This window comes from Heterocephalus glaber, unplaced genomic scaffold, assembly GCF_053883595.1.
Source record: "Heterocephalus glaber isolate CG9 unplaced genomic scaffold, H.glaber_assembly_v1.0 deba00000943, whole genome shotgun sequence".
Lineage (NCBI taxonomy): Eukaryota > Metazoa > Chordata > Mammalia > Rodentia > Bathyergidae > Heterocephalus > Heterocephalus glaber.
Genome location: NW_028258175.1, coordinates 14,355,367 through 14,377,457, shown reverse-complemented (window position 1 = coordinate 14,377,457; position 22,091 = coordinate 14,355,367). Strand labels below are relative to the sequence as shown.

At 44.3% G+C, this 22,091-nt stretch overlaps 1 protein-coding gene and 1 pseudogene across 3 annotated transcripts in view; one reads left to right on the top strand and one right to left on the bottom strand.

The window, feature by feature from the left end:
• Nucleotides 1-1,010: 1,010 nt before the first annotated feature.
• Nucleotides 1,011-1,631, bottom strand: LOC110344223 (U6 snRNA-associated Sm-like protein LSm3 pseudogene; annotated as a pseudogene).
• Nucleotides 1,632-11,974: 10,343 nt separating this feature from the next.
• Abcc1 (ATP binding cassette subfamily C member 1 (ABCC1 blood group)) overlaps nt 11,975-22,091 on the top strand; it is a 139,356-nt gene continuing 129,239 nt past the window's right edge. For 2 of the 3 annotated variants that reach the window (XM_087209181.1, XM_004855790.3), the window contains exon 1: nt 11,975-12,130. In XM_087209181.1, coding sequence (XP_087065307.1) covers nt 12,083-12,130 — 48 coding nt within the window. In that variant the 5' untranslated portion in view covers nt 11,975-12,082. The remainder of the gene's footprint in view (nt 12,131-22,091) is intronic. The other variant, XM_021237215.2, reaches the window with a different exon arrangement.

Sequence of the window (22,091 nt, the reverse complement as noted above, 5' to 3'; positions counted from 1 at the left end):
GGTGGCAAATTAATACTTACCACAGTTTGCCATTTTCCAGGCTGTGCTTGATGCAATTGTTGTTACAGGTCATACTACTTTAGCCAAGGTGATATAGTTGTTCTAATCAGTTGCTCTTCCTTGTATCCCAAGACTGAGATTGCCTAAGGATCTTAAACAATACTATAGGCCAGTGCCAAAGAACCAGGGACTAGGCCAAATAGGCAGCAACTTCTCATCCCCAAATAAATTGAAGAGGTAAGATCTTTCTACAGATTTAAAAGCCAAAAGCCAGCTACAGCTAGAAGACATCTCTGAAAAGTAGTCATTTCCTAAGGAGCGCTTGATATTAGCAATAAAGCTACCTACCATAAGCAATTTACAAGTGTCAATGCAGAAACTAAAATCAAAGAAACAGTACTGTTGATTGGATAACACATCTCTAAACTTCAATCCACATATAAAAGTTTTGTTTTTGTTTTTTTGAGATAGGCTAAGTTATCTAGGCTGGCTTCGAATTTGCAATCCTCCTGTCTCAGTCTCCTTGTGTGCACCACCATACAGGGCTCTAGTTTGTACTGGAAGATAGTTAATAGAGTCAGTTTTTGCTTTAGCCCAGAATGGGCAACCTAACCTAAAGATATCAGACACTAGGGCTGTGGGTATAGCACATAACTAGCATACATAAGGCCCTGAGTTCCATCTCCAAGGCTACTAAAAGATAGGGGGAGGGGGAACAATCAGACACTAAGGAAATAATAAGTAACTCAAAAATTAAACATCCTAGAGCATCCTTTTTTGGAGACAGGATCTCACTATATAGTCCAAGCTGGCCTTGAACTCACTATGTAACCCCAGTTGGCCTTGAACTTTCAGTGATCCTCCTGCCTCGCCTCCTGAGTGCTGGGATTATTGGCATGTGCCATCATGCCCAGCTTAGATCATCTATGGTTTTTTTTTTAATTAAAAAGGAAACATTGAGTTTAATGTAAAGGAAAAACCACTAGAAACTGCAAGAACAATGGAGCAAATCAACTCCTGGAAAAGAGTCCAGCACCTTGGTGAACATGTTTAGTGGAAGGCTCAAAGAAAAACAAAAATGCTACTTAGCTTAAAATGTTGTAAGGTATTTGCAAATCAACTCATTTCGGGGGTGAACAAATCCCCTGGCTATTTCTCAGTATCAGTGTGTGTGCAGCCTTGTTCTCTGAATGTCTTGTGCAGTTAAAGAGGCAACTGTTTCCACACAGGACAGATTCTCCATTTCAGCCAACTCTTAGTGGAGGGGCAACTAGCACAACACCGTCTCCCCAGACAAAGAGCATCGGGACATTCTGTTTTGTTGATTTGTATATCTCTTCATATGTCTCTTCATCAATTTTTATAGTAGTCACAGTTTCTTCCACATCTCCCAGCATCATATTAAATGCTGATCATAAGCATGGAATCTGCCTCGAAGCTCCCAGTCATTTCTCCTTTTCACGTAGATTCGCTCATCCAGGCTGAGTGTGATGAGATCCAGCGGCTCCTCTACAGTGTTGGTGGTTTGTTGCTGGTCCACATCATCCGCCATCTTGCTAGATCATCCATGTTAAGAGTACCCCAAGACCACATATACACCCTCTCAACGCCAGATCATAGCGTGCCACCTCTGAAGCACCCACACTCTCTCTGAGTGCATTCCTTTGTTCCTGCCTGATAAACCTACCTATGCCTCTTGCTGATGCATCCAGAAAGGCTTTTCTGTGATGATGTCAAGAACCTGCCCCAGGTGAGATGAGAGATCCCTATCTCCTCTTTAGGGGGACCTTCTCAGACAGACCCTATCCAGTGACATTACCATAGCATCATATTTGTTCCATCTTTATCTACTCATGACTTAAGATTTTGGAAATCATTTCAAAGTAATTTGACTTCATGATACTTTACAACAGATATTTCCACAATTGCCTCTACAAGATAATGATGGTCCCTTAAATATGCACAACTCCAGTGTCACACCTAACAAAATTCCCTAACATCAACTAATACTCAATTCATATTCAAATTTCCCTGATTCCACCAAAATACCAGTGTGTGTGTATGTGTGTGTGTGTGTGTGTATTTCTAGAGGTTAAACCCAGAGCCTTTGCTCTTTTTTTTTTTTCCATTTTGAAATAGGGTCTCACTAAATTACCCAGGATGGATTCAAACTTGTGAACCTTGTGTGCAGCCTCCCAGAGTGCTGGATTTATAAGATTACACCACCACACCCAGTGCAAAATATCCTTTTTACAAAGCTAGTATTGGGCTGAGGGTACAGCTCAGGAATAGAGCACTTGGCTACCATGCATGAAACCCTGGATTCCACCCCCAGCACCCCAAAAATAAATAAAGAAAAAGCTAGCGCTTTCAAATTGGGACCTGATTACCCCTTCCCAATCTGAAAAAGTGATCAAGGACAAACCTGTAGTCAGAGAAAGCTTGCTTTATAACAAGGAAGAGCACCCCAGAGCAACTATGTGATGCCTCACCAAACAAAGGAAAAACAAGGCTACTATAGGACTGAGGGAAGGATCAAGTTTGGGTGAAGACGAAATGAAGCAGAGTTTTGATAGGCTCAAAACAAAAATAAGACTGTGAGTAAAGGGGTGAGCAGCAAAGTGGACCCCAGAACCCTGTGCCCATAGAAACTACAACATTCAGTCAATGTGGACTAGCTGGGCAACTTCCTGTAATTCTAGCTAGTGGAGAGGGTGAGACAGGAGGATTGCAAGCTTGGGACGAGCCTGGAAAACTTAGCTAGACTCTGTCTCAAAATAAAAAGTCTTTGTTGTTGGACTAGAGATAAAATTCAGTGGTAGGAAATTTGCCTAGTATGTGCCAAGCCCTGTGTTCAATCTCCAGTGCAGCAAAAAGCCAGTAATAGCAAATACAATAAACAGATGTGGACTGTTCAGAAAACCCTTATCTAAAGTTCTTTGGGTCTGTAGATTAGGTCTCTAGGCAATTTCTCAAGAGGAAGATAATTTCATTTGTGCTGATTCAATTTTATTTGTTTTAGGGGACTTTTTTGTTTTGGTATTTTATTTTACGTTCTATAGCTCTGTCTTTATTTTTATTTTTATTTTGTACTTTGCAGCACTGAGGATTTGATCTAATTCCTCATGTATAGTGGGCAAGTGTTCTATCACTGAGCCCCATGCTCAGCATCTTACTTGATGTAAAGTGCAAATTTTCTGGCCATCTATAATTATACAGTACCAAGTTTCTAAGTGAATAGGAAGTAGTGGTGTTCAAAGGAGAGGTCACTGCAGCACTTTAAAGTTACAGAGCATGCGTTTTGGAAATCTTGTATGTCCTGCTGTGAGCTTTAGTTGATCTGTTGTTATCTGAGCCTGAAGAATTGTCCAGCTGAATTTGACTCTTGGTCAGCCCAGTTTTCATGTTCTCCTAAACAGATTATGCACTGCATTAGCTTGGTAAGCACCCTACACCTTACTGAGGATAGCAGCAAATTACATTCCCAGCTCTCTCTTTCTCTTCTCTCTCTCTCCATATATATTTATATATAAATTTTAAAATATATATATATATATGTATATATATATTTTTTTGAGACAAGGTCTTGGTAAATTGTTAAGTTGCCTGGGCTGGCCTTGAACTTTTGATCATCTTGCCTCAGCCTCCCAAATACCTGGATTACAGACCTGCAACACCATGTCCAACTATATTTTGTTTTAAAATTTTTAATAGAGGTATAGATTTCGAAGGGAAATTACAGCCACCTTGAATCTCAGGCTCAATGCATTTTAAAATACATGAGTGTGTGTGTGTAAATACATTTTTAAAACTATGGAACTACCACCAGGTCAAGTTATCAACCATGTCCCTAGTGAGTTCTCTTGCTCTGCTTCCTGGTCAGTATCTGCCAGTGGTGAGCACTGTTCTGACTTTGCTCCCCATAGGTTCGTTTTCCTTGCTCTTGACCATCACAGAAGCTGCACTGTCTCCTGCCTGCCTTCCTTTGCTCCTTACCAGGTGTGGTGGGAGCCCCTGGGACTGCTGCTGTGATGAACATGTCTGTCGGTGTGGTGTCTCTGGCAGACCCAGCACTCTCTCCTCCCGGTCAGGGGTGGAATTGCTGTGTCACTATGTCTGTATGTTTAGCGTCAGTAGAAATTGCCAGTTTAATTCCAAAGCTGTTATACTTGCATTTCCATGATGACTAATGCTACTGAGTACCTTTTCATATGTTTGCTCAATGAAAATACAATTGTTGAAAGCAGGCTCAAAACCCAAAAGCTAGTTACACCTGGAAGGTGCTTCTGAGAAGTATTCATTTCCTAAGGATTCTGAATACTGACAACAAATTGCCATAGCAAGCATCAACTCAGGAATCAAATTTTTAGAAAAATAGAAAATGAGAAGACACTTGCACAAGATGCAACCCTCACAGACTTTCAGCTCACCAAAGGCAAGCCCTGGGGGCATTAAAGGGGAATAACCCAAAAGCCACCCACCTGGACTTTCTGAAGTGGTAACAACAAAGTAACAAAGCAGATGAATGAGGCGATAGAAAAAAATCAAAGCAGAAATAATTTCCCAGATAACTACAGAGAAGGTGACCAGAATGAAAGATACAGACTAAAAAAAATAGAGGCGCTCAGGAAGGTGATGGAAACCATGAACGTAGGAAAGAAATGGAATCCATGATTCAAACAGATAACCAGGAGATTAAAAACTCCACTGAAGCTATACACAGCAGAATGAGCCAATGTGAGGACAGAATATCAAATATAGAAGACAGGATTGTGGTTAGCAATCAGGAAAGAGATTTCTCAAAAATAAGGGACCATGAGAAATCAGTCCAGCAGCTGCTAGACGATGCAAAGAAGAATAACATAAGATTGATTGGAGTCAATGAAAAAGCAGGAGATAGTGCAAATGACATAAAGAAACTTTTCTCAGAAGTAATGGCAGATGGCTGGGGATTTAGCTCAGTGGTTCCGCCGCCTGCTTCTCAAGCGCAAGGACCCGAGTTCGATCCCTGGTACCAAAAAAAAAAAAAAAAAAAAAAAAGAAGTAATGGCAGAAAACTTCCCAAACAGGGAAAAATAATTTGACATGCAGATAAGTGAGGTATATAGAACTCCAATTAGCCATGATTAAAAAAAAATCTTCACCAAGGCGTATAATAGTCAAGATTCCGAAATACAACACAAGGACAGAATATTAAAAGCTGTTAGAGAAAAGAAACAAATCATCTATAAAAGAAAGCCCATCAGAATCACAGCAGACTTCTCAACACAAACTCTCAAGTCAAGGAGATCTTGGAGTGAAGTATTTCAAGGCCTAAAGGAAAACAATCTCCAACCTAGATTGATGTACCCAGCAAAACTATTCTTCAAAATTGATGGAGAAATAAGATACTTCCATGACAACACCTGAAGAAATTCATGACCACAAAACCAGCACTCCAAAGTGTTCTGAAGGATATTGTAGAAAGAGACAATAAAGATAACAACTCTATGAACTCCAACAGAATGAATACACCAGGCAAGGTAAGAAATTAAACAGAAAAGGAAAGAAACAAGCCAATAGCAGGAAAATAACATAACAGAGATAAGACGATACATATCAGTTATAACCATCAATGCTAATGATCTCATTTCACCAATCAAAAGAAACATACTGGCAGAATGGTAAAGAAACAAGATACAACAATCTGTTGCATACAAGAAACACATTTAATAGAAAAAAATTCACAGACTGAAAGTCAAGGGATGAAAAACAATATTCCATGCGACAGGAAACTATAGAAAAGCAGGGATAGCTATTCTATTTGCAGACAAAGTGGACTTCAAGCCAAGACTAATTAGGAGAGACAAAGAAGGTCACTACATCCTGGTAAAGGGAACAATCCAAGAGGAAGAGATAACAATCCTAAATATATATGCACCAAATAATGGCGCACCAAACTATACAAAACAAATATTAAGGGACATGAAAAATCATAAGCGCTAATACAGTTGTAATTGGGAGACCTCAATACCCCACTCTTATGAATAGACAGATCAAACAAAAAGCAACAATGAAATATTAGAATTGAACCAAATTTTTGAACAAATGGACTTAGTAGATGTCTACAGAGCATTCCACCCCACATCAGAATACACATTCTTCTCAGCTGGGATTTTCTCCAAAATAGGCCATATACTAGCTCATAGAAGATGCTTAAGTAAATACAAAGGAATTGAAATGATCACATGCATATTTTCAGACCATAGTGCAATTAAATTGAAAATCAACAGCAAAAGAAACCACAAGAACTTCATAAACACATGGAAATTAAATAATACCCTCCTGAACAACCAATGAGTCACAGATGAAATTAAAGAAGAAATCCAACAATTTCTACAATTAAATGATAATGACAATACAGCATACCAGAATTTATGGGATGCAGTGAAAGCGTGCTATGAGGAAAATTTATAGCAAGGGAAACAGAGCAGGCTCAAATAAACAACCTAATGTTGAACCTCAAGCTTCTAGAAAAAGAAGAGCAAGTCAAGAACAAAGCTTGTACGAGGGAGGAAATTATAAAAATCAGAGCAGAAATTAATGCAATGGAGACTAAGAAAACAATACAAAGAATCAATGAATTGAAGAGTTAGTTCTTTGAAAGATTAAATAAAATTGATGAACCTTTAACCAATCTTATCAAAAAAAAGGAAAGACTCAAATCCATGCAATTAGGAGTGAAAAGGGTAAAATCACAACAGACTCTGCAGAGATAGAGAAGATCATCAATATCTACATTGAGAACCTGTATTCTAATAAGATGGAAAATACAGAAGAAATGGACAGATTCCTAGATACATATGAATTACCAAAGCTGAATCAAGAAGATAGAGAAATTCTAAATAAACCAATATCAGCCAATAAAATTGAATATGTAATTTTAAAACTACCAACATAGAAAAGCCCTGGGCCTGATGGAGTCACTGCTGAATTCTATAAGAAATTTAGAGAAGACCTAATGCTGCTACTCCTCAAACTCTTCAATGAAATTGAAAGGGAAGCAATACTCCCAAATTCATTCCTGGAAGCAAGCATTAGCCTGATTCCAAAATCAGAGAAGGATCCAACCAAAAAGGAGAATTACAGGCCAATCTCCCTAATGAACATAGATGCAAAAATCCTCAATAAGATACTGGCAAACAGAATGCAGAAAATCATCAAGCAGGTTATACGCCATGACCAAGTAGGATTCATCCCAGGGATGCAGGGATGGTTCAACATATGCAAATCAATAAATGCAGTATGCTATGTTAACAGAGCCAAGGACAAAAACTATATGATCCTCTCAATAGATGCAGGAAAAGCATTTGACAAGGTCCAACACTCATTCATGATAAAAACCCTACAGAAGATTGGTATAGGTGGACATTATCTCAATCCGATAAAAGCCATCTATGACAAACCAACAGCCAACACCATATTAAATGGACAAAACCCGAAAGCTTTCATTCTAAAATCAGGAACAAGACAAGGATGTCCACTGTCACCACTCTTGTTCAGTATAGTTCTGGAAACATTAGCTAGAGCAATTAGACAAAAGAAAGAAATACAAGGAATAAGGATAGGAAAGGAAAAAGCTAAATTATCATTATTTGCAGATGACATGATAACCAAGTCCAGTGGTGTAGCTGGATACAAAGTCAATACTCAAAAGTCAATAGCCAGGGGCTGGGGATTTAGCTCAGTGGTTCCGCCGCCAACCTTACAAGTGCAAGGTCCCAAATTCGATTCCCAGTACCAAAAAAAAAGTCCTGTGTACAAATAACAGACTCATGGAGAGAGAAAAACAATCCCTTTCACAGTAGCATCCAAAAAAATGAAATACCTAGGAATCAATCTAACAAAGGAAATAAAAGACCTCTACATTGAAAACTACAGTACTCTAAAAAAGGAGATTGAAGAGGATATCAGAAAATGGAAAGACATTCCTTGCTCTTCGGTAGGAAGAACAAATATAGTGAAAATGACCATACTTCCAAAATTATTATACAGTTTTAATGCAATTCCAATCAAAATCCCAACAACATATCTCACAGAATTAGAAAAAAAAAATCCTAAAATTCATTTGCAACCAGAAGAGATCTAGAATAGCAAAGACAATTCTGGGAACAAAGGCAAAGCAGGAGGTATCACAATCCCTGACTTTAAATTATACTACAAAGCTATGGTGATAAAAACAGCATGGTACTGGTAAAAGAAGAGACCTGAGAATCAATGGAACAGACTAGAGGATGCAGAAACAACTCCAGAATACTCAACCACCTTATCTTTGGCATAGGAGCCAAACAATTTCACTGAAAGAAAGAGAGCCTCTTTGATAAATGGTACTAGAAAAACTGGCTTTCCACATGCCAAAGATTGAAATTAGACCCATATCTTTCACTATGTACTAATTTACAATCAAAATGGATCAAAGATCTAAATATTAAAACAGAAACACTAAATCTGCTGGAGGAGAGAATAGGTAGAACATTTGAGGACATAGGAGTAGGCAAAGAATTCATGAAAAAAACTGAGACCACAGGAGAAATATTACAAAGAATCAACAACTGGGACCTCATCTTATTAAAAAGCTTCTGCACAGCAAGAGAAACCAGCAATAGAGCAAAGAGACAACCCACAAAGTGGGAAAAAATTTTTACCAGCTATTCAGATAAAGGACTATTATCTAGAATATATAAAGGAGTCAAGAAAATCAACCCCTCCAAATTTAAAGACCCAATGCAAAAAGTGGGCATCTGAAATAAAAAGACACTTCTCAAACGAAGAATTAGAAATGGCAATTAAATATATGAAAAAATGTTCAACATCATTGGTCATTGGAGAGATGCGAATTAAAACAACGCTGAGATTCCATCTCACTCCAGAAAGAATGGCTGCTATCAAAACAATCAACCACTAACAAATACTGGAGGGGCTTTGGAGGAAAAAGGAATCTTTTCCACTGTTGGTGGGAGTGTAGAGTGGTGGAACCACTGTGGAAATCATTGTGGAGATTTCTCTCTTTTTTTTTTTTGGTACTGGGAATTGAACTCGGGACCTTGCACTTTCGAGGCAGGTGCCAGAACCACTGAGCTAAATCCCCGGCCCTATTGTGGAGATTTCTCAAAGAACTAAAACTAGACGTTCCTTTTAACCCAGCTATATCTCTTCTTGGCATCTTCCCGAAAGAATTAAAAACATCCTACCACAGTGATATATGCACACCCATGTTTATAGCAGCACAGTTTGTAATAGCTAAATCTTGGAAACAGCCCAAATGCCTATCAGCTGATGAGTAGATAAAAAAGATCTGTTTTTATACAATGGAGTACTTCTCTGCCATAAAGAAGGATGAGCCGCACACATTTATAGCTAAATGGATGGACTTTGAGACCATACTCTTAAGTGAAATCCATCGGACAAACGTGTGAATTCCGCATTGTTTCTCTGGTGTGAGAAACTAAATGTGGAAATGAGGACTGAGATGTATAATGGATGCTGGGAAATGGGAAGAAAGTGTTCAAATGGGAAGGGGAACAAGGGAGGAGGGAGAGAGAAAGGAAGGAAGGTAAAAATAGGAAAAAATGGAAACAAAGCTTTTGTACATAGGGAGGGGAGGGGGCTTGAGGGGGGAACGGGATAAAATAAAATAAAATTTATTTTAACAAATTGTTGAAAGAATGAATGATTAAAGAGGACGAGAAGGAAACCAATCTGTCTGTTGTTCTGCCTAAAATCCACCTGCGGCTCCCCACTGCCCCGCCCTTGGCCACCACCATCCTACTTGCTCTGCCCTTGCTGTCGCCCTCCTCTGTCACATGGGGCCCTTCTGCCTCCCTCCCTGGAGCTCCATGGACCATTTCCATGCCCCTGGCGAGTTCTCTTGCTCCCTTTCCTGCTCAGTATCTGCCGGTGGTGAGCAGTATTCTGATTTTGAGCCACACAGGTCTTCAGGTCCCCGCAAAGAGCTCCTCTGCCTCAAGAGTTTTCTCTAAGCTGCTTCCTTCAGCCTGGAGCCTGACTCACTGCCTGGACTCAGCTGAAAGCCCTTCCTGCAGGAAGCTTTCCTGACATCCACCCACGCCCAGGGCCAGGGCCCTTTAGGCCTGTTATGCTCACTTTTTCTTCCCGGGCCTTACCATCCTGGCAACACACTTTTATTTATGCACGTATTTGATTAATATCCATTGCCTTACCATCAATGCACCTAAAGATGAACAACCCAGCTCTTTAAAATCACTTCAGAGTTGAGGGGCCGAGGAGATAGTCCTGGGGCAGAGTGCTTACCTAGTGTGTTCAAGACCCTGGCTTTGATCTGTGGTGATACCAGGTGCAAAAACCAAGTCTGTCTGTCGTCAGACAGCTGGCATACAGTAGATGTTCCGTAAGTATTTACTAAGTGATAGCACAGCCAGCATTATCACCTGAAAGTAATTATTCTGTAATAATTCACTCCCCCTGAGGGGACCTGGCCAATAAAAACAAATCACTGGAGATGCCATCTCCCTCCTTCCTCCCCCAATCATTCTGAAGGAAGACGGGTCTCAAATTCAAACTCAGCTCCTGTTTTACTTGCTGCACCTGTTTTGCGTGTGCGTGTGTAATGGGAACCACACAGCAGTCTGGGAACTACGGAGGAGTGGACAGGGGAAAGGTATTGCTGGAATCACAGAGAAAGCTTAAAATCCCTGGCCCCAGCCCCAGCCCGTCTCTAACTGCTTTTTTCATTTAAAAATTTTTTTTCTTACAGGTTTGAACCCAGAGCCTTCACACGGAGCTACCTCCATACTGGCTCTTTAACATTTAAAATTTTGAGACAGGGTTCCCTAAATTGCACAGGACGGGCTCAAATTTACAATCCTTCGGTCTCAGCCTCCCGCAGTGGTGGTATAGCAGGTGTGCCCCCGTCTGGCTGCCTGCGACAACACAGCACAATGGTGACCATCAGTGGCTGTTTTATCCTTGTCCCCAACCAGACCACCTGGGCTCAAAGTTGGGTTGAGTCACTTATCATAGGAAGAGCCCCAGATAAAGTACTCTGCCGCTCAGGGCCACAGGCTTCTCCTCTGCAGAATGAGGACAACAATATCACTTCCCTCCTGGCTGTTATGCAAACGATACAGGTTAACTCATGTCAATGGCTAAGCACACAGCCCTAGGAAGCTGGCACCATGGATGCCTGTTAACTGCCAGTGTGTCTCTGGACTTGCTTCTTTGCCTTTGAGATGAAGATCGACCATCTGCTTATTTCCTGGGTGGTGCTCAGGGGGCCAGAAGCAGTGAGGGTGCTTTGCACACACGCGGGGGTGGGGTGAGGGCACAGGTGTGTGGGCCAGAGATAGCCCCAGAGCCAAGCTGCTCTGGGCCAGACTGGTCTGAGTTTGAACCCCACCTCCATTCCTTGCTTACTGAGTGCTTCAGCAAGTTTCTTCTCTGAGCCTCAGTTTCCCCATCTAGAAAGGGTAGATTCTTCAGAGACTCCACTTCCTGTTTCTATCGATTTTGGAGGCAACTGCCTGGGTTCAAATCCCTGCCCGCCAGTTGAGAGCCAGGTGACCCTGGCAAATGTCACTCAACTTCTGTGGCCCTGGTTTTGCTCCTGCACCAAGAGGAAGTAGTAATAGCGAGGACACAGCCATGGGTTCTGGCACTGTGCAGACTCGCAGAGGTGTTTCTCCAGGTTATGATTGCTGCCCTTGTATCAAGACTCAGAAGCTCCTGCCAAGGCCCTGGGCAGGCCTTCAGGGGTACCAAAATGCCCCGGGGCTGTGGGAAAAGGGGTGGGCTCGGGCGCTGGAGGACGCAGGCCTGCAGGTTGGGTGTCAAGGGGTCCGCACGCTGCCCACGCCTTGCCACTAGGCGACCCGTGCTGCTGGGCGGGGCGAGGGGAGGCGAGGGGAGGCGGGGCGGGGCGGGGCGGGGCTCCGCTCGCATCCCGGTGACGCCAGCCAACCCGGCGGCGTTGCGGCCCCGCTCGACTCCTCCGCCACCGCTGCCGCCCGCGCCGGGCCGGTCTGCCTGCTGCCGAGCCTCACCGCCGACCCTCGCCGCCGTCCGCATGGCGCTCCGCGGCTTCTGCAGCGCGGAGGGCTCCGACTCCTTCTGGGTACGCGCAGGGGACGCGCGAACGCGCGGGGCTCGGGCAGGGAGGCCGCTGCTTAGAGGCCGGCGGCGCGGGGAGGCGCGGGCCCTTCGCCGTCCGGCCCCCGGGGACCGCAGGTCGCCGCCGGGCAGCCGCCGGGCAGCCGCCGGGGTCCTCCCCCCAGTGCAGCCGGTGGCGGGTGGGGGGGGCTCGGGCGACGCGGGTCCTGGCAGGCAGGGCATGGCGGGGTGGCGGTGGCGGTGAGGAGGGCTTGTGCCAGACTCAGGGCTTTGGGAGAGCTAAGGGGACTCTCTGCTGTGGGGTTCTCTGCAGTTCCTCACTTCGTAGGAAAGGGAGCCATGGAGACGGAGTCCGGGGAGCCCTGGCTCTCTGCCTCCCGTTCACCCGTCTTTTTAAAGTGTTGGGACCCCCTTTTCACCAAAGACACCCCGTTACTAACCGGTGAGCTGGGGAAGGACGGTCCCAGATTGTAGAAAGGGGCTTCACGCTGATTGGACCGGGCTTTGCCCCGTTGTTTTACATCCCCATTACTGTCTGTGGTTACATATTTTTGTCATCTTTTCCTTCCTTTCTGCCTAAATGCTATGTGTGCGGGGTGGGGTGGGGAAGCCAGAGGAGCAGGAATGTCCAGGCCTGTTCCACCTGAGCCTCCAGTGCAGCCTGGTACCTGTGGCTGTGCCTTCCCGGTAAGGTGGTGAGGCTCCTCTGGCACTGCCGTGGGGTTTTCCTCTGAAACGTGGAGTGCTCAGGCCAGCCAGGCCTCCAGAGTTCACTTTCTGTGCTCTAATCCCCAGTGTCTCTGTAATGCGATTTGCCCCTCGTATAGGAGGCCACTTCTGTGTCACGCTGTTGGGATTATTGGTAAACATCGCAGGCAAACCTGGACACAGTTGTTTTGCTTTTCGTTTAGGAAACAGGAAAAACACCCTGGGTTTTCAGGAGCTGGTGATTAGCATCCAGAAATACCTTCTTGTCCTGTGTTATGGTCCTTTCCCCAGTGTTGAAAAGTCACTTTCAAGGGCCCTGGGTGGCTGGCTTTCTTGTTAGAGAGTGTCATTTTGGTGGAACAACCCAACAGCACACTTTGGTACTCTCACTTTTAAGCCAGTGGAGTTGGAGATTTACCCTGGGGCTTGAAATAGCACAGGTACTTTGCATTCAGGGTCTGAGAGTGATTGGAGCCTATTGGCAATTGGATTAGGAGCGACTTTGGGTCCCCTGAGCCCTGTACTAGGTGTACCAACAGCAAGATTATTTCTGGAAGGTCCACATGAGGATCTGGCTTAGTGCTTCATGAATTCTGGGGTAGTTTCTTGTTTATTTTCTTCTGCTAAGGTAAGGGGAAGTGTACGTGACCCTAAGTTAGATTTTGTATCAGGATGTATTTGACTGATGGCTCCAGGCTGGGATGACAGGTGAATTACGTTTAAGGTATCCTCTCTCCTCTTGATTTAGCTAAATAGTCCATCCCAGAAACAGGTTGTGTATTTCTCTCCCAAGGCCCTTTTGCTGCAGCAGGTATGAGATGCCTGAGTTGCGCTTGGTGGTTAGTCTTCACCTTGGGCGGGTCCCCATGCCGCCCTCAGTTGTGGCCTTGTAGGATTCTTCTACCTCTCCTCCCCTGGATTTCTAGACCTGCTGGATGCCCCAGTTTTGGGAGGTGCCCTGAGACCAGAATTTGTGAGTGGCTAGCTGGTGCACAGAGCCTCCACATAGCAGGAGAGTGCAGATGCAGCATAATGCTGGTGGCTCCTGGCAAGGAGAGCCGGGTCTCAGCCAGTCTGATGACTGTGTGTTCTTGGGCAAGCCATGCTGCCTCCGTCCTTCAGTGTCCCCATCTGTAAAGTGGGGACAGGAGCTACACTGCCCTAGCCTCCTGGAGTTGTGAATCAGGGAGCGGCTCAGCCTGTGCCTGGCACAGAGATAAACAGCAGTTATCATCATTCTTTCCAAAGATGAACCTTTCTGTTCCAGTTCTTTGCCTTCCCTGGACTCACTTTTTCTGTTGCTTGCAGGGGTGGATTTGGCCTGTGAAGTCCATGTAGCTACTCCTGATTGGTTCCTCTTGCAATCAAGGTTGCTGGCCCACGTGTGACCCTCTAGGGCAGCAATGGAGAACCTTTTAGGCTTTCAGTGATAACACACAGCTGGCTGTGGCCCCAGTGCTTTAGGTTCTCCACCCCTGCTCTGGAGCCTTGTTCCCGGCTGGTGTCCTCTCTGCCTCTGGCCCCCAGGAAAACCGGGAGGGGGAAACGCCTTGGTGCTAAGGTCTTGACTGCCGCCTCCCCCAGGCAGATGCACTGGGGCGAGGAAACAGGAACTTTGTTACCTAAATGCAAAACGGGGGCTGAGTTCCTGGTACTTGGCCGTCTTCGTTCATAAGTGTGACCGTGGGGGCTCTGGAGTGGGTAGGAGGGGCGCTTTTTGTGGCCGATGTTTGAACGATGGTCAGGAAAATGGGTCTGGGGCACCCCTTGCCAGTCAGTTTTTTAAAAAGCAATGTGTGGTAATGTGTCATGCCCCGGTAGAAAAATCGGCAAATATGGAAAGGTCGAGAAGACAACTCAGCAGTATAGTGTGGTTGGGCAGAGCAAGTGCTCATATTCCTTGGGTCCACATCCTGGCCCTGCAGCTGAGGCAAGTTACTTTACTTTGCCTCTGCAGCCTCAGTTTCCCCATGTGGGATAATGCAGTCCCTATAATGAATGGAGTGGTGAGTTGAGGCAGAGCGAGAGGCTCCTTGGCGAGCGCTGTTGCAGTTTAGCCTCCCTGACACCCACTTCTCTGGGTGGATGTTGAACCTGAGTGGTGGCTGGACCAGGCCTGAGGTCCTGACGACGTAAACAGCTCTTGGAGGAGGAGCCTCTTTGGCCTTGGAGAGAACAATGCATGAGCAGATTAGGCCTTTCTCGGAGGGAGCCACAGCTCGCGGGTCTGGCTGAGACTCTCTCAAGGGGTCAGGTCCTGAGCTGCCTGGCGTCTTTGTGATGGTTTTGGAGGTGCCTGGTCTTAGAACATGGTGGTGGGGGACAAAATGCCTGTCTGCTGTGGACTAAACTTAGGGAGCAAATCTCTCCCCCTGGTGACTCAGAGGTGCCTCCCCCTTACCAGATCCCAGAGGAGCTCGGACTCCCCCAGCCCTCCTGCCTCAGGGTAGGCAGTGCTGCCCTCACAGAGGACAAAAGCAGTGTCCTTGCCGCCTTCCCCTTCCCACCCCGTATCAGAACCATCAGCAAATCCTGTTGCCAGGTCCTTCAAAATGTATCCAAATCTGCCTGCTTCCCATGGCCTCCCAGCAGCTAGTGCCTGGATTTGAGTGCTCACCTTGCCAATGCTGACCTAACTCCACCTGACCCCTGCAACTTGGTCTCAGCCCAGCTGCCAGAGGGACCCTGTTAGATACACATGCGATCCTGCCCCTGTTCTGCTTAGAACCAGGTAGTTGCTCCTCTCTTGTCCTCAGGGTAGAAGCCAGAACCTCATCCCTTGCTGTTTCTGTCTCACTCCACTCCAGCCACACCACTGCCAGGCCTGCTCCTGCCTCAGGGCCTTTGCACTTGCTGCCTCTACTGCTTGGAGTGTTCTCTCACCTCCTTATCTTGTTGGGCTGTCACCTCAGGCAGCTTTCTGTGACCCCCTTCCCCTTCCCCTGCGTGCACAGTTCTCTGCTTCACACCCCATATCTCTTACTGCTTCCTTGGCTATGCAGTGTTCTACTTGTTTATAGTGCTTACTGTAAATTTCCACCAAAAGGTCAGCTCTGCAGGGACAAGGATTTTGCCTGTTTACAGCTGTAATCTCAACAACTAGGAGAGTACCTGGCACTCAGTAAACACTTGTTGAATGAATGAATGTCCTAAAGCTCTGGGATGGCTTGCAAACCTCGCTGAAGCCTCTCTGAAGAGATAGTCTGGGTGAAATGTCACTTGTTGGGGGTGACTTAGGGCCCTCCAGCTTCCATTGGGCTGCTTATATTTTGTCTTGCAGGGTTACCCATGGGGTCTTTTTTTTTTGAGACAGGGTCTCACTATGTAGCCCAGGCTGGCCTTGAACTCATGGCGATCCTCCTGCATCAGCCTCCCTAGGGCTGGGATCAGAGGCATGCAGCACCACACCCAGCTTCCCAGAGGGTTTTGTCCATCTCTTTTCCCCAGACCCCAGCACCTCGAACACCGTAGGTTCAATCAGCATTTGTGTTTGAGTATCAGAGACACATCCTGAACTGGAGTTTCCATTAGTCCATCAGGGGCCTGGCTTGGCTTTATTCTGATTATGTGAATGGCTATAATTCCAGTATTTACTAATGGGAAAAGTTCACAGGAACGTCTGGGTTTTGGATTTCTGAAAATCAGGTGACCAGAGTGCATTGGGCCTAGCAGGGGCAGCCCCCTTAGGGACAGGCCTGTTTACTCCAGTTTGCTGAAGTCCTCACCTCTTTTTACTGTCGCTTTCATTTAAGGCCAAGTGTCTGTTCTCTGTTTCACTGTACTTTCTCATACCTGGTCACCCTCTGTTAAATTTGCCACCCACCTGGTACCTGCTAGTATTTGAACCGGCATCTGTTGCTTTTTATCCCAGCGTTTCAGTGACTGCACTGGGGTCTGTTCTAACTGGCTAGATTTTGTTGTGTTTTTTGAGACAAGGTCTTGCTATGGTAGTCCTGGATCATCCTGCCTCAGCCTCCCCGAGTGCATTATAGGTGTGTGCCACCACTTTTTAAATTTAATTTTATTGTTTTATTTTTTGAGACAGAGCCTCTCTAAACAGTTAAGGCTGGCCTTGAACTCACAGTGTAGCCCAAGGTTGCCTTGAACTCACAGTGATTGTCCTGGCTCAACCTCCCCAATGCTGGGATTACAGGCTTGTGCCACCATACCTGGCCACCACTACTTTTTTAAATGCTTTTTTTTTTCTTTTTGGTGGTGCTGAGGGTGGAACTCATACCCTCCTGTCTGCTAGGCAAACACTACTACTGAGCTGTGTCTCCAAGCCTGACTCTGAGGACACAATCCAGTGCCTGAGGCAGCAGGAGGGGAATGGTCAACTAATTATGGTGGCCTGAGGAATTTGAAACCAGAGTACCTAGGCTCCAGACTTTTCTCAGAGGGGCCTAACTTCAGTTATCAGATCTTAATGGTTAGTAAAACCCAGCTTATAAAACCATGCCTGAACATTTTGCAAAAATAAATAAATAAATGGTTTGGGATAGTAAGGAGAGGCCAGGAGTCCTGAGGGATGCTTGCTGCCCGGGAGAGAAAGCCAGGCAGAGTCTGCCCGGCCCGAGGGCTGAGCAGGGCCTTGGAAGGACCCATCTTTTGAGGTGTGGAGACATGGGGCGAGGTTCTCAGCCTCAGTCCTGTTGGCACTTGGTCCAGATTGTTCTCTGTTTGGCTTTGTCCCTGGTCTCTGCTCACTGGGTGCTGGGAGCACCTCCCCCCTGTTGTGTTCGGACATCGCCGAGGGGGTGGGACTGGCGTGGTCACTGGTTCAGAGGAGAAATTTGTGGTGAGACTGCCTCCCCGTCCTGGAATCCCCCTAAGAGGTCGTGGGCTGTGGAACCTTGGCATAATTGGCTTCCCGAGGCTGCGGGAGGGAGGAGCTTAATGGGGCTTAAGGAGGTTAAACTCCACTAGCTGGGGAGGAACCCAGACCCGAGGGGCTGTGTCTCTCTTCCACCCTCTTCGGTTCTTCTGGTTGAAATGTGGGACAGTTAAGTGTCAGCCGTGAAAACGCATTTCTCGTTTCCTTCGGGGCCAGCTTTGAAGCTCTGTGCCTTCACTTTAAACCCCTCCAGGATGAGGGGATGATTACAAAGTGGAGATTTAATCTAAGTGTTCACCTGGCCTAATTGTGAGGGGTTCATCTCCTTATGAACTTTCTGCATCCCTGTGCGTGAGAACCTCAGGCCATTTTTTATCGGCCTTTTTGGTTAATTACTTGCTTGAGGATGCTCTCAGCATATTGAGAGCATTTATTGAGTGCCTATGGGTTTTTATTTTTCCCAGTGGAAAACTTGAGTGTGTTCTTACAATCATTTTTCATCTTTTCCTTGATTGCTATTAATTGAGCACCTTGCACACCTCAGCACTAATCTAGACACTGGAGGAGGGTGGGAGCAAGGAACAAAATGGACACGACCATGTTCCTGGGGCTGGCACTGGGGATGCCCCAGCTGATGTCTAGCTGTGCAAGGCCTTTGGGAAGAGGTGACATCTGACCCAAGATCTCTGTGGCAAAGATGGCCTTGCAGAGATCTGGGGGAAAGGGCATCTCAGGGAGAAGGAATCACATGTGCAAAGGCCCAGAGGAACTTGATATGGCCAGACTATATCACGGAATTTAACTCAGAATAACTGCAGAGCTTGCTCACCAAAACTGTGCTTGGGATATTCTCCAGAATGCATAATACACTAACAGAATGGCATGTGGCAGTCAGAAAGGGCCTGGAAATCACGGGGAGGTTGCTTACCCCAGCCTGGCAAGGGAAACAGTCAGTACTCAGAGCCCAGTAGAGTCACAGCCTGCTGATCCTTTTATGTGTGAATGAATCTTGAGTTTTAAAACTTAACCAACCTTGGTTCTGATGGAGAAAGAGTGAAAAGCTTTATTTCCCCCCACCCATACCTTTATATTTCTGTTGTATTTTTTTGGTTGTGTACTATGTGCTACAGATTTTTTTCAGTTTGTTACAAACACAGTTTGTTAATCCTTAAATTGGCTCTGCCTGCCTCCAGACAGAAACATCTGTACAAATCTTGTGGGTATTGAATCCTTTCTGGTAAAATGGTCAGGATAAGATGAGCTTATGTTTTTCTGAAATTTGTAGCAGAATATACAGTATACTTGTTAAGGCAAATAGGCCTGTTTGAATTTGACATTTGATTCAATATAAATATCTAGTATTCTGTAACAGATATATTTGCTCACCCTAGTTTGGGTCAGTTTAAAAGATATGTTGCAAGGTATACACAAAATCTTAGCAGTTGTTCCTATTTGCCTCTTGATCACAGATTTCAGCAACATAGCAAAGGACTCCACTTACTCAAATTGATACTTTCCTTAGTTGCTATAAGAACTTAACGTGTAAAATGCCTTCTTTAGTTTTAGTCCTCTGTGAAAAACCTTGAAGCATGGAGTTGAGGCAAGGAATGGTACTCATTGAAGTCAGAGTGACTGCCCACTTCAAATCTTCATTGTGTTTACACACAGATGTGTTTATATAAGTCAGAGGCATTTTGTAGATGCTTTGCTTACTTGTTCATCTCTTTGGAAACACAGAAAACAGACCCATTTTGTAAAGCAGAAAATCGTCCCATAGAACATGTCCTGCATATTTTCCATTTGCCTACATGGTAATGGAGTCTTAATGATAAATGCAAGGTGATAATTTAATGATGGGCTTAGCCTGATCACTTAAAATGCAGAATCCTGGAAGTGGATTACTTGCCTCAGATATAGTGATATTTATCATTCTGTACAGAGAGAAAAATACATATAAAACATATGCTTACTTCACATGCATGCAGATTTCATGCTCCATAAATCTTTTCTATTTTTAAATTTACCTTTCTCTAAATGATGTGCATGGAATATGCCTTATTACAGAGAAATGCTGTTCATAATCTGACTGTGGAAAAGTGCTTACATGGTGGTAAGGTAGCAAGGCAAATAAGACAAATTATCATACCAGTTTACTACTTCACCAGTTAACATTTTATATTGTGATGTTTAAAAAAAAGTTTATACCTCAAATGTGTATTTTATTTTATAATCAGCTGTGGGATTGGGATGGGAGAATGGGAGGGTTTGGGAGGGAGGTTCATTCACTCATAGGCGCTGAAGGGAATCTTCAGTGTAATTCTCCATGCCCACTGTGTTTCTGTTTGCCATGTCTGGTAACATCATGAGTACAGACAAGTAACTCTTTCATAACTAAATCGGATAACTATATTTTACAAAGGTATGGAAAGTTTACAAAGCAGCATCTAAATCTAATTATCATTGCATTTGCACTAAAGGTGATGATATATACTTTTTGCAATTCTGTGAATAAAATGATTACATTAAAAATACTTGTATTTAAAAAGAATGAAAAGATACATGTTACCTTTAGATAACTGTACTGGTACTTTACTGGAGTAAATCCTGCCTGCCCAATCAGATTTAGAAATGAGTCCAGGAAAATGGAAATGTTTCAAAAGAGGTCAACATTTGAAAGGATATTGGCCTTAAGGTAGTATTTCAACCCATCTAAAATTATTTTCATTTGACTAATTCCTACATACTGAATATTCACATTTTTCTCATCCACAGATAATTTTATTCCCCTAAGCAAAAGAAAAATTATCCTTTTACTCTATTTTCTACTCAGTCACTTCTTTGTGCTGTTCAAAACCTGAAAAATACTGGTGATCTGAGGTTTTTGTCCCTAAGTGCTCACTGCCCAGGACGAGAGAGCAGTGTTTCACTTGGAATTCAGGTCTCCTGGTTTTTGGTAGAGAAGGAGCAGCAGTTGGTTTGGGATTGTTACAGGGGCAGCCAGACCAAGGAGAGGAAGGGAGGAAAAGGAGAGAGGTAAGAAAGCAAAATGAGGAAGAGGAAGAATGGATTTCCCATTTGTTCAGTTTCATCAGCTAATTTGTACAACAGTACATCAGTGTCAGTTGCTATCAAGACATTTTTAGTTGGGCCAAACTGGTTCTCCTGTGAAATTGTGCTGGTTATCGTTAAGCTTCTCGGTTGTTTGTCCATTAAAACACTTCACCAGTATTTAGTCCAGGTTGTACAGATGGTATATTTGGCTTTCTGTCATTGTTCATCTACAGACTCAAAACATAATCATTTTAAAGTACCTTGGGAGTGTGTAGAGTGTAAGCAACTATAATAGCTTTATGATTCTGATGATGTTTTGTAAAAATAATAAAGTTGAATCTTCCATGTTACAATCAAAAAATTTAAACCAGTATTTAAAAGTGGAAAAGTATTAAAATGTTATGGATCAAAAGAAAAAAACAGCTTAACCTAAGCTTGTAGTTTTCATGACTCATCTGTCTCTGAACCTTTGCTGAAACTTTCCAGGTTGAGACTGAGTTGGGATTCCCCACTCCTTAGTTGCCTTTGATTCTCCTACGAAAGGCTCTTTGCAACCCATGAAGAGGTACTTTCTTTCACAGGGTGATTTTCACTAGAAAACTTATTTTAAACTTGATGTGGGGGCAGGGCATTTAGCTCAGGGGTACCACTGCCTGCCCCTCAAGCGCAAGGTCCCCAGTTTGAACCCCGGTACCAAACAAAAAACAAAAACCAAAAAACTTCATGTGACTGAATCAACCTGGGTGGTTAGCATGAGGAAGATCTTGCAGTGTAACTTTCTGGATGGTGCTGTTACTTTAAAGAAGTTGAATAATCTAGAATCTAAAAATGGAAAAGTAAAGCTTTGGCACTTCCCCTCCCTGCCCCTCTGTTCCCGGAAGCAGCCATTGATGGTAGTTTCTTGGGCATCCTTCTAGAAAAATTTCAACCACCTGCCAATATCTGTGCAGATGTATGTGTGTTTTCATATGTACCTTCTCCCATTCCAAATGTGGTCGTGTCCTAAATCCTGTTCTATATCTTGCTCTCTTCCCTTAAGAACGTGATTTTTTTTTTTTTTTTTTTTGGTACCGAGTATCAAACTCGGGTCCTTGCACTTGCACAGCAGGTGGCAAAACCACTCAGCTAAATCCTTGGCCCAAGAACCTGATTTTATTTCCATGTTAAGTCCATGCAGATCAAAAGTAAAGGAAATGATCTTTACAAGCCCTGTGTTCCTCTGTAGCTGAGACACGTTCCTACAAGTCCCCTCTTGAGGGCTGTCTTTTTCAGTTTTTTTGGTTTGTTAGTCAGCATATTCCTGTGCTCCATGCTGTGCACATATATGCAAGTGTATGTAAATGACTCAGCAGAATAAATTCCCCCACAGGAA